The sequence below is a fragment of the Saccostrea cucullata genome, unplaced genomic scaffold (genome assembly GCF_032062105.1).
Source record: "Saccostrea cucullata isolate Sc308-1 unplaced genomic scaffold, CSIRO_AGI_Scuc_v1 ctg65, whole genome shotgun sequence".
In the NCBI taxonomy this organism is placed as follows: domain Eukaryota; kingdom Metazoa; phylum Mollusca; class Bivalvia; order Ostreida; family Ostreidae; genus Saccostrea; species Saccostrea cuccullata.
In genome coordinates, this window is record NW_026938807.1 from 848412 (window position 1) to 861308 (window position 12897).

At 34.1% G+C, this 12897-nt stretch overlaps 1 protein-coding gene across 1 annotated transcript; it reads left to right on the forward strand.

Moving 5' to 3' along the window:
• Positions 1–1815: 1815 nt before the first annotated feature.
• On the forward strand, positions 1816–9597 carry LOC134251443 (uncharacterized). Its single transcript, XM_062733863.1, has 6 exons — positions 1816–2129; positions 3179–3212; positions 3355–3541; positions 4117–4257; positions 6070–7908; positions 8769–9597. The coding sequence occupies exons 1-6, from the start codon at positions 1860–1862 to the stop codon at positions 9550–9552; spliced, it is 3255 nt and encodes a 1084-aa protein (XP_062589847.1). The 5' UTR covers positions 1816–1859; the 3' UTR covers positions 9553–9597.
• The last annotated feature ends 3300 nt before the right edge of the window (positions 9598–12897 follow it).

The window sequence follows — 12897 nt, forward strand, 5'->3', positions numbered from 1 at the left end:
CATTCCGAACGAAATCTTGTGTGCAAATCGATCACACTCGTGTTATGTACACAGTTTTTGTAAACAGGGCAGGAGCTGTTATTGTTGATTGTTTACGATTCACCGGGTGCGTTCAGCCGTCAAAGTCTGCTCACCACAACTGCACGGACTGAGAATATATTGTGTGTTTGTTTTGCTTTCGAACATGTCTACTTTGAATTTTCTGGATTATAGTATTAATATTTTTCATTTATACACAACAAGATTGCCACTTTCCCTAAGGATTAAGAGTTAACTTAAAATTTGTGAAAGTGCAAGGATGTGTCAATCAAACCCGCCCAAAAATTTAAAGTTTTAATAACTTTTAAAATAAATAAGATTTTTAATTAATTTTTGTGTGAAATGCTATTAAAATATATAAGTCGTAATATTATACAGAAAAAATTACCCCCAAATCTGTGTCCAAGTACCTTTAATTTATTAACAAAGTCAGCAGTCTTTATTTATTTTTGACATGTCAGAATTTTCAGTCTATAAAGTCTCTGACAAGACTGTGTCTTATCTGTAACCTTAACTGTTTACTATTACAATAAGATAGAGGGAGCGGCACTTTAGACTTGAATTTTCGCAGCATTGTCAACACTAGTAAATAAGACATGATTATCATAGATATTAAAGGTACTTGGACACAGATTTGAAGTTAATATTTTCTGTATAATATCATGAATTATATATTTTAATAGCATTTCACACAAACATTAATTAAAAATGTTATTTCATTTAAAAGTTATTTAAACTTAAATTTTTTGGCGGGTTTGATTGACATATCCTTGCACCTTCACAAAATTTAACTTTTTTCTTAATCCTTAGGAAAAGTGGCAATTTTGTTGTGTATTAATGAGAAATATTAAAACTTAAATCCAAAAAAATAATTCTGTTCAGAGTAGAAATGTTAAAAAGCAAAACTCCTTCACAAGTATCATCACTCCGTTGTGTACAGAGTTTAGCAAATCGAGCGCACTCGTGTTATGTACACAGTTTTTGTAAACAGGGCACAAAATCTGTTATTGTTTGATGTTTACGATTCACCGGGTGTGTTCAATCGCCAAAGTCTGCTCACCACAACTGCACGGACTGAGAATATATTGTGTGTTTGTTTTGCTTTCGAACATGTCTACTTTGAATTTTCTGGATTATAGTATTAATATTTTTCATTAATACATAACAAGATTGCCACTTTTCCTAAGGATTAAGAATAAAGTTAAAATTTGCGAAAGTGCAAGATGTGTCAATCAAACCCGCCAAAAAAATTAAAATTTTAATAACTTTTAAATGAAATAAGATTTTTAATTAGTTTTTGTGTGAAATGCTATTAAAATATATAAGTCGTAATATTATAGAGAAAATATTAACTTCAAATCTGTGTCTGGGCAAGTACCTTCAAGTTAAAGTACAATTTGTATATTTGTTTTATTAAAATCAGACCAAAACGGAGGAGGATTGGGCGTTGAAAACGAATTCTAATATAATATCTTTTAAGTCAAGCATTGAAACAGTGTTCATCTAAACCCAATCAAGATCCAAAATATAGAAGTTACTCAGTGTTACTGTTTGAATCTGAGAGGTCCATGAACTTGTGTAGCTTTTAATAGGAAAACATTAAAACTTTTAAAACAATTTCACAATTTTTGTAACCATTGAGACATCAGTTTATAGATAACTTAAATTGAATAATTTGTTTTAAAAACCTTGCGTTTATCAAATATCAAACTTATTACGGAAAAAAAAAGATAAACTCGAATTTATTATGGTACGAGCTGTCTATTGCATGTTACACCGGAAGAAGATTGGAAAGTGATGGATGGCAAAAAAAAAGGACGATGGCAACGAAAAAGGAATTTGAAAAGCTAATGAAAACCTGTTTGTCAACAGAAGAACAGACGGCTTACAACTCTCTGATTGTTTTAAAGAAACGTGCAAACGACAGGCATAACCATTTGTTGCTGATACAGTGCAGAATAGTACCAGTTTTCTTTCAACTCTTGGAATCGGTAGAAGTGAAAAACTTGTCAGACCGTCGTCGGAAAACGATAGATCTCTTATTTAGCATTCTTGGAGACTTATGTAATTTGCAGGAATGTCGTGATGAAGTAATATTTGATTTATTTTTTATTTATTTTTTTCTATTTCTTAGGGAAATGGCCATTACATTATCAAACATTGTTATTGTCCTTGAATACAAATTTTACCATACTTTCGTGTGTGAAAGGCTATGAAGGACAGATGTATTTGATTTGATAAATAATATTTTATTTAGAACAATACAAAGTTGTAAACAATTACTCCACAATTATTAAGGGGAAAAGGTATATAAATAAAATAATAAAACTATCTATCATTACAGTAGAACTCGGTTATGATAATCAAAGTCTCATAATGTGTTATATCCATATGTGGAATTCATTAAATTTATATAGCTGGGGATCCAACATAACTTTGCTATATCAGTGAATTCACAATACAGTATAATCTAGATCAACTGCCCTGGGCGCTTTGAAAATTGTGAGAAGTGGGCGCTTATTTACGTATTCTCATATTAATATTTAATATCATATTTTAATTGCAAGATATCTTTGAAGAAAAAAATAAACTCAAAGACCCACCAAAAGATTGTCTGACTTTCCTTCAAGTTAAGATGATCTACCCAAATTACACTAAATGATTCATTTTCCACCAAGAAATTAGAGAATAAACAAGGAGAACAAAATTTATAGGTAACTTTCACTTTCAGAAATGCATAATGATTAGGTCACTCTAAAAATCTGCCACTTGCACAGAAGCTTTACATACAAGTTACCTAATAACCAAGTTTCATTTTCAATTTTTTCAAATTATGATGGACTTAGATATGATTCTAGATGTTTTTAATCACTGTACAGGGGGCCCTTATTTCCTGACAATTGAAAAAGACTCAAGGGCGCTTATAGGGGCAGGAGCCATTGATAGAGATTATATGATATCCATGTTCGTACCAAACAAGTTTTACTTTAAAAGCTATATTACTCAAGATATAAAATTGAAGTGATCAAATTAACATTTACAGAAATGTAGAAAATTTAAGCAAAATAGCTCAATCAAGAGGTTGTGCTAAACCAGGTCTGATGCTTTATAATTTATCCATTCTATTTTATATTTTCAGGTTTACAAGCATATGTATGGACTGGAATCCCTTGGTATGAAATAGATTATGAAATTACTATGCTATTAGACCTCAGATTATTACTTATTCTGCATAGAGTACTGTAAATTTAAATATCTTTTTCTACATACATGTATATATGATGTATATAATTGTTTCATTGAATGTTTTGGCAGTGCTTTTCTTTTGTGAATGTGAACATGAAAGTATACAGAACAGGAGTTGTAGAACTTTGGCCAATCTGGCTAAGCATCCTGGTCTTTGTGAGAACATTCATAGGACAGACTTCATTGAGACACTTGTTACCAGAATGGAAACTACTGAGAATGTTCACCACCAACAAACATACTGCAGGGCCATCAGGTAGGGGAGAAAAACCAAGATCATACATACGCATCTGTGTATATTTTCCTGTTGAAAAACCAAGTTCATCTGTTTCCTTACATACGCATCTGTGTATATTTTCCTGTTGATTGCAATTAAGTTATGGTGTAATCTGACTCTCTGGATCACCACACTGTAGTTTTATAAATCCATATCACCCCTATCTGAAACTGACGACAAAGTACACAGTAAACGTGACATTTTTTCTTGCTTATCAAAAGTAAAAAAATGTTTTGTTAAATAGATAAAAATTGTATAATTAAATGATCCTAAAAGTTCTCTTTTATCATATTCAGAATATAATAGGGGATATAAAATAAATTTATCATTATAACAGTAACTTTATCTAAAGAGCTGTATCATGTCTCATTGACAGATTCAGGTCACCAGATCAAACTCAATATATTGTGTTTTGTTTTGATCCAATGAACTGCTTCCGTCAACTTTGTCTAATACAGCTTTTTGGATAAAAAAAAATGTTATAATTATGAAAATATATCTTTAAAAATGTATAGGTATAATGTATAACTTTTTTATGGCTGTACATTTTACAGATTACTGGGGAAAACACAACACCAGAAAGATAGAATTTTGTCACACAATGCAGTGTATCAAGTGTGTAAACTGATTGAATGTGCTGATGCTTCTGTTAGGAAGGAGGTGTGTGAGGTGATAGAGGACTATGCACTTAATAGGTGGGTTACTAATACTGATAGATGATAAAGAACTATGCACTTAATAGGTGGGTTACTAATACATGTACTGGTAGAAGATAGAGGACTGTGCACTTAATATGTTGGTGACTAATACTGATAGATGATAAAGGACTATGCACTTATCGCAAATCTCGTTCGAAAGTATTACACTGTGGCCGAAATAGCATTGCCTTGAGTGTTGACACTATTGGATTTGACAATAATAGGTGGTAGGGATGTGCGGTTTTATCGGTATACTGGTATATCCCTTTTTTTTGTTGAGTGATACGTATCGTGATACCGAGACCTAAATACCGGTCTTTAGGTACATTTTATAAAGTTCAGAAATTATTCATTTATTTGTTCAATCTTTCAAATTACAATTAAAGAAAGTATAAAAAATGCTGTAAAAGGTGAAAAGAATGACATCTTAGAACCATTTCAAGCTTAGTTTGGATTAGCTACATTTTATTTACATTGGTTAAAAATTTCAAAAATGTGAAATTTTAGTTCCACCTCTTTGCAGGATGAGACAATGTAATTTTATAATTATTCGATAAAATGGCATTTGGCTATCTCATTTATATTTTAAAAAAGCTAATTATGTAAAAACACGCTTTTGAAAGTAAAAATGGTTCTATCGAGTATGAGTTTTATTTACATAAAAATTTCAAAAATGTGAAATTTTGTTTGTCTAGCATATTTTTAAGAAAAATAATGGCTATTCATTAAAAATCATTGTAAAAACTGCTTGTAAAAATATCATGATATTATCGTGATATATCGCAATACGAAATTTTTAGCGATACCCACCCCTAATAGGTGGGTTACTAATACTGATAGATGATAGAGGACTATGCACTTAATAGGTGAGTTTACTAATACTGATAGATGATAAAGGAATATGCACTTAATAGGTGGGTTACTAATACTGATTGATGATACAGTACTGTGAGCTTAATTATTGGGTTACCAGTACTGATTGATGATAGGTGACTGTAGTTTAATTACCAATGTTGACAGAGGACTTCTGTAAAATCACATATTTTCTTGGGGTCAGATTTTTGTGGTTTGAGGAATACTCATGGTTTGTTGGAATTTGAATTTGATAGTGAATTGAAATTATTGAGTATTTATGTATTAACCTACTGTAAATCACTTTTTATTCACAAGAACTTTATTTTAGCGCAATTACGTGAGACGGCGAAAATTTCATTCTCGCGTATAATAGAATTCTGTATGAATATATAGAGAAATGACCACAATTCGTGAAAATTTTGTCTTGCACATAAAGAGTCAATGACTATCTTGCGAAAATAAGGTGTTGCGAAAATTAACTGATCTACACTTTTACATTTCATGATAGACATGAATTTATGGGTCTATTCATACTTCAAAAACAACAAAAATTAAACCCTCAAGAAAATTTATGATTTCACAGTATACTGCACAGTTATCAAATATGAATGAGGACTAATATTATGCAGAGAAAAATGTACATGGTGCTGATGGCTGCTGATATAGTGTCAAATAGAGGCATTTTATTAGATATGTGAAATAGGATACAAGTCTGTTTTGTTTTGTGATGGTCAGACAGGTTTGGTTGCCAATAGCCTGATAGCTCATTTGGAAAAGCACGTGAATAGAGATTTAAGGAATGGATTTCTGAATACAAACCTAACAGATGAAAGATTTTTTGACATATTTACTTATAATTTGATCCTTAACCGTAAAAATGAATATTTATAATTGTCAGTCTTGTTTGTCACACATTTTAAATACAAAAGTTTTTGATATTGTTTTCCCTTTCAGACCCTCCTGTGAATTTGCGACACAACTAATCAGATCCGGGGCTTTCAAGGTCATTGTGTCCAGGCTTGATGACAAGGGTGACAATTCAACATTTTCACTGCTCTGCAAACTCAATCAAATCTCCAACATCAGGCCGGAATTCGGATCAACAGGGGGTTTACAATCATTCATTGAAATGTTCCATCAAGTCACTGATCTGTCTGTACAGTTGACTGTCTTAAATATAGTGTGTTTGTGCTGTAAGGAGTCAGTCAATAGAGTGAAGGTGAGGAATCTAGGTGGCCTTAAAATCTTATGTGAAACACTAAAGAACAAAGATTACCATAAAATTCACGACAGAATCATCAGTGCCCTGCAGTGTTTTGTTTTTGATGAGGCTGGTCTCAACGTGCTGTTGGAAAATGATCTAGTTTCTATTCTCATCCTTCACCTACAGAGAGTGGCAGAATTTGAGTCCACAACAGTTTGTTTGTATGATTATTTCATGGAGGAGGAATCTACCTCTCCTAACACAACTTTTGAACCTGGCATGTTTGAAAGATTCTATGTACATTTGGCCCAGAGTCAGGAATCTGACAGTCATGAAAAAGACACAGGTTCAAACAAAAACGTTTTCAGCATTGACAGTCCTACATATGAACCCAGATCCGACTGGAACCTGGAGGAATATCAGTCAGGGGCCAGGTGTAAGGAAACCTTTGAGTATACAGAGACCCCCTCATCCTCCCCGGCTTCATTGAGTCCCCTCAGTACCGTGTCATTTTACTCACCGAGTCTGTCCCCTGCTTCTGACTACAGTCCCCCATCTAGCCCTAGTTGTGGGGGCTCCTCATCAGTAAATAGTGATCCAAATTACCCCTTTGTTTGTAGTATATCTTACAAAACTGACTCCTCTAGTCCAGGGGGATATTCTCCGGAGAAAGAAGAAGAAGAGTCTTTTTTAGGACCAGATGTATACTCAGAATCTGAGGATGAAGAAAACACTGACACTACTGAGAAATGTAAAGAAGGGAAGCTAAAAGAAAGTGGAACAAGTGAGCAAGTGAACATTCCCAGAATCAGTTTATTCAGAAATAAGCGGGAAGCTGCGGACATGTCAGAAGATGAAGAAGTTGAGCCAACAACAAAAAGGACAAAAACTGGTGTGACAAGTCCGGTTACAGCAAAGAGAAGAAGACAAGAGGCCTCCAGTACAGAGCAGCACATTATGATCATTTTGTCGAGGATTTCACAGATGTACAATCCAAGTAAACACTTAGTTAATCTAGAGACAATCTGCTGCTGTCTGGATTACTTAGCATTAGTTGACAAACCAGAGAAAAGAATGGCTAGGACCCTGTGTCGAATTATTGGAAATCCACTCTGTTTGAATTCCTTGTTACAAATTCACATGCCTTTACTTATATATCACAAACTTTTAAGGCATTATGGAAAATCTTACAGAGACAAAATCCTGAAATCGTTCTTAAAGTCAAAACATGAATGTCTAAAAACCCAGGAATGGAGTAAGATTAGAAGCCGGTCTAGTAGTATAGATTCCACATCTTCACAGTTATCTTTCCTTGACCTTGAAGATCCATGGTCATTAGCATCTACAAGTAAGAGTCCAGAAAACTTAAAAAATTCTGACAAAGAGTCAAAGAAGTCAGCTTCTACTGAGGATAAATCTTCAGAGGAGGAAAGCCTATCTTTCCCATTCAGGGCAGGACTTATTCTGCTCCAGGATGTCTCCACTCAGATGGACGGCCCATACGGGCGAGGTGAGGTGGCCCACTGGCTCCACAGGACAGATCCCCAGGATAAAGACTTTGCCATCTTCTCCCTTCTCTTTGCTCTGTGGTAAGTCAACCATAAACTTTCCAAAAAACAACATGTCTAGTTTGAGGTCTGTGCATACGTCATCATAACTAGTTAAGATTTATTTCGGGTGTCTGTGGAACAATCGACTTATAAAATCTTATGAAATTTTTTTAGACAGTATTTATGAGCAAAACTCCAAAGTCAGATGTTCTTACCAAAGTCTGATGGCTTGACATAACATCTAATGATGCTGGATACAAACGATATGTTAAAGATATCGCAATCATTCAGTGTTAGTCACAACTTCATTCTTTGGCTTTCAAAATCCAACAAATAATGGTTGTTATATTAACACTATTTGATAGATCTGAGTTAGTTTTGCACCCACACTACAGGTGAGGGCTAGTTCTTGCACATTGACTGATAAGGGTTTTTCTTGCAATAACCCAAGATAGGTTAAATCTCACACAATAACAGACTGAATAGAGTTAGGGTTAGTTTAGCAAACTTTTGAGAGATTTCTCAGCCATACCAGAGTTTAATCTGTGTGATTAGTTAGAGTTGGTCTCTCACCCAGTCCAGAATTTAGGGCTAATGTATATGTGATTGCATATTGATTCATTTGTCCTATTTAAAACCATTGGTCTTTGGAAAGGCACCAATGTAAGACTCTTCTGAACTATTAACAATTGTGCTTTTCTGTATAAAAAAACCCCAGACTTTTATGACTGCACATCTGCCATCTGACTGACATGTCAAACCATTAGAGTTTTGTGCAGTCCATTGGACATTGGAGTTTCATCAACTTTGGAGTCCTACAATATGTACATATTCTTGACAATGAATTGGCAGTTTGTTATATATGCCTTAATGCCTACCAGTACCTTGATTATTTTCAGGAATACTGGAATGACCAAATACTACTTCATCAAACAGAACTTCATGGAAGCCATCTTCAAACACATAACTAGTGACACAAGTCTACCTCCTAAGAGAGCAGTGATTGAGGCCCTGTGTTTTGTAGGACATATCCTGTTTATATCTCACTCAGACTCAAGTAATAATGGAGTCAAACTTGCCTTCAATGTCATACAAAGCACCGGTCTGACTGAGGGATCGGGATGCAGGTATGAAAGTGTTCAGTGCAAAGATGTTTCATTCCGTGTTCAAAGCTCTGTTCTGTCAGGGAACAGGGAAATACTAATCAAAAGTTCCGACCTTTTCCAAGCCATGTTGGAGGGTCATTATTCTGAATCCAGAGAACAGGAAGTTGTTCTGTCTAACACCACTCCATTTGCTGTGAACTACATACTACATTATCTACATGGTTGTGATATGTCATGTGGAATTCTGGGAAGCATAACAAACTGTGATAAATCTGACAAATTACTGTGTGATATTCTGGATACTGTTGTATTAGGTCATCGATACATGTTAACAAATCTAGTCAACTTTCTGTTAATTTTGCTAGAACACAATATCTCTTCAGAAAATGCTTGCCATGTTTTTCACTTTGCCTTGACCTATGACCTCCATGAACTTGCCGTGACAAGTGTGAAGTCGACATTCTCCACACCTTGTGTAGCTGAGAGAGTGAAAGGTTTTCAAAACTTCCTAGCAGGACCAGATGCTGATCATTTCATCAGCGTCTTGTTTGATCTTCTGTTGGAGAGAACATTTTAATGAACAGTCGTATAAAGGATCAAACTATGAAGTTAATACAATGAATTTTTAGCTCACCTGAGCCGAAGGCTCAAGTGAGCTTTTCTGATCAAAATTTTTCCGTCATCTGTCGTCGTCGTTGTCGTCGGCGTAAACTTTTCACATTTCCATCTTCTTCTCAAGAACCACTGGGCCAATTTCAACCAAACTTGCCACAAAGTATCCCTAGGTAAAGGGGATTCAAGTTTGTTCAAATGAAGGGCCAAGCCCTTTTCCAAGGGGAGATAATTATGAATTAATGAAAAATTGATGGCATTTTTCAAAAATCTTCTTCTCAAGAACCACTGGGCTAGGAAAGATGAAACTCATGTGGAATCATCCTCAGGTAGTGTACATTAAAATTTGTCCAAATCATGACCCCCGGGGGTAGGGTGGGGCCACAATGGCCGATCAAAGTTTTACATAGGAGTATATAGGGAAAATCTTTAAAAATCTTCTTCTCAGGAACCACTGGGCCAGGAAAGATGAAACTCATATGAAAGCATCCTCATGTAGTGTAGATTCAAGTTTGTTCAAATCATGACCCCCGGGGGTAGGGTGGGGCCACAATGGCCGATCAAAGTTTTACATAGGAATATATAGGGAAAATGTTTAAAAATCTTCTTCTCAAGAACCACTGGGCCAGGAAAGATGAAACTCATGTGAAATCATCCTCAGGTAGTGTAGATTCAAGATTGTTCAAATCATGACCCCAGGGGATTGGGGGGGGGCAAAATGGCAGATCAAAGTTCTACACAGGACTAGATAGGAAAATCTTTTAAAATCGTCTTCTCAAGTATTTCAAAGCCATGATTAGTGATATTTATGTGGAATCATCCTCAGGTAGTGTAGTTTCTAGTTTGGTCAAATCATAACCCCCAGGGATAGGGTGGGCCACAATGGGGGATCCAAGTTTTACATTAAAATATATATTTAAAAAATCTTCTCAAGAATAGCAAAGCCATTATTAGTAATACTAGTATTTATATGGAAGCATTTTCTGTTAGTGTAGAATTAAATTTGTTCAAATCATAACCACCAAGGGTAGGGTGGGGCCACAATGGTGGATCAAAGTTTTACACAGAAAAATAAAGGAAAAAATTCAAGAACAGAAAAGCTATGTTTAGTCATATTGACATTTAAGCATCCTAATGTATTGAAGATTTAAATTTATTCAAATCATGGCCCTTTGGGGTAGGGAGGGAAACATGGGGAATCAAATTCAAATTATTATGAAGTTATATATAGGAAGAAAATGTTTAAAAAAATCTTTTTATCAAGAACAGCAAAGTCATATGCTGTAGTAATATGAAGGCAATCTCAAGTAGTATTAAAATTCAAGCCCCCCCCCCCCCTTCAGTGAATCTTTCAGTTCTGATCTGATTTGTGATTTTTCCTAGCCGATTTGCTCAGGTGAGCGATGTGGCCCCTGGGCCTCTTGTTTAATGTTTAATCATTCAATACATGTAGACATGTACATGTTATAAAGCTTAAAGTGAATGACCCGAGAATAGGAAACGAAAAACATACTTACATGTAATTTTTTGTTTATGATAGAATTTTGTTTAATGAAAGTTATAAAATGATGATTTACATAATATTAATTAAAATCTTATTGATTTACTCAGTGTTTGATACACTTTTTACCTTATTCACACTACATGTATATCATTTCTGTCCAGTCAGGAAACTATAAAACTAGTATAGTATATATGTCGAATCCATATGAAGATTGGTTTTAAGGTCAGACGAGACGTTCCTCAAAATCCGTTTTGTATATCTTCGTAATGTATGAAAAATATTCAAAATTTTAGTAACATTCTGATTTCTAAACCAGTTTTTAAACCTCTTTTAAAAATCCGAACACTTTTACATATGAAATTGGAAAATTATTTTTCTTCCCCAAAGGATTATATAAGAAAAACTACCCCTGGTATCTTGCAGAAATGCCTGGTAAGGTACCTCAATTTTTTGTGAGTAAACATGTTTAAGTAGCAATACTTCAATGACAAACTCTTAGAAAAATTTATCTATTATTAAGGAACGTCTCGTCTGTCCTTAAGCCTCAAAGTCGGGCTTTTTCTCGCATCAAAAATCACATTTTTCAAGTTCTTTTCGATGATGTCCCACTGTCTTACTGAGGTTCTACTTTCTGAAATGTTATTGTGTCCTCTGGCATATCGCTGGCTTACTACTCGTTTCGTCCAATATATGATTATTTATTTTTAATATCAGATAGCATTCTCCTGATGACGAAGGTAATCTTATAATTTTTTTTTAATTTGCTGCTCACATTTTTGCAGTTGTGGGGGACATGTCACAGAAAATTTTACATTTTTGTCAAAACTTAAGAGTATTGCATCAGAAATCTAAATGCCGGATATTTTATTGAAAGAGAAAAACTTGTTGAATAATAATCATACGAACACGTTTAAGTACCTACAATATTTTTTTTAAGTTGTAGGTTTTCAAATATTAAAATTGGTAAAACCAAGTTTTAATCTTGGTTTTTCACCTTTCAAGTTGCTTATTACAACTTAAATCTTGGTAAATCCAACTGTAATCTTATTTTTTTTTACTTTTATAAATCTTGACTTGTCCAACTTTAATTCCGTTTTTAAAGTCCGATGTTGGTAATGCAAAGTGAAAAGGCCAAGATTCAAGGTGGAATATAAACTTTAGAGTTAGAAAGCCAAGATATCATAACCAACTTTATAGTTGGAATTACAAACTTTAATGTTAAAATCATCATTTTAAATTAATTTGAAATAATCAATTTAAAACAAGATGTGTTTGTGAAACACTGATGCCCCCATATGGCAACATAGCGAATATTAAACTTTTGTTAAATGCAAATTAATATATTCGTACCCAAAGTAAGATATTATCAATGGAAATATAATTTTGAAATATGAAAGTAGGCCAAGGTTAAAGTTGTTTCATAATTATGGAAATCTCCAAGGTCAAGGTCATAAGGTCAAGGTGATTGGTACCCAATGAAAGGTCTTGACACAAAGAATACATATTTGAAGTAAGGAAGCCCTAGCCCTAACCCTTCAAAAGATATGGTAAAGTTTAAAAAATTTAAAAAGTAGGTCAAACTCCAAGGTCAAGGTCGAAGATCTTGCTATCAAATGAAAGGTTTTGTCACAAGGATTAAATATGAATAGTATGAAAGCACTAACCCTTTAAAAGGAATGGTCAAGGTTTTCTTTTTTTAAAAGTAAGTTAAACTCTAAGGTCAAGGTCAAAGGGACAAAGTTCTTGGTATCCAATGAAGGGTCTTCTCAGAAGGATTATATAAGTGAAGTATGAGATCACTAGCCC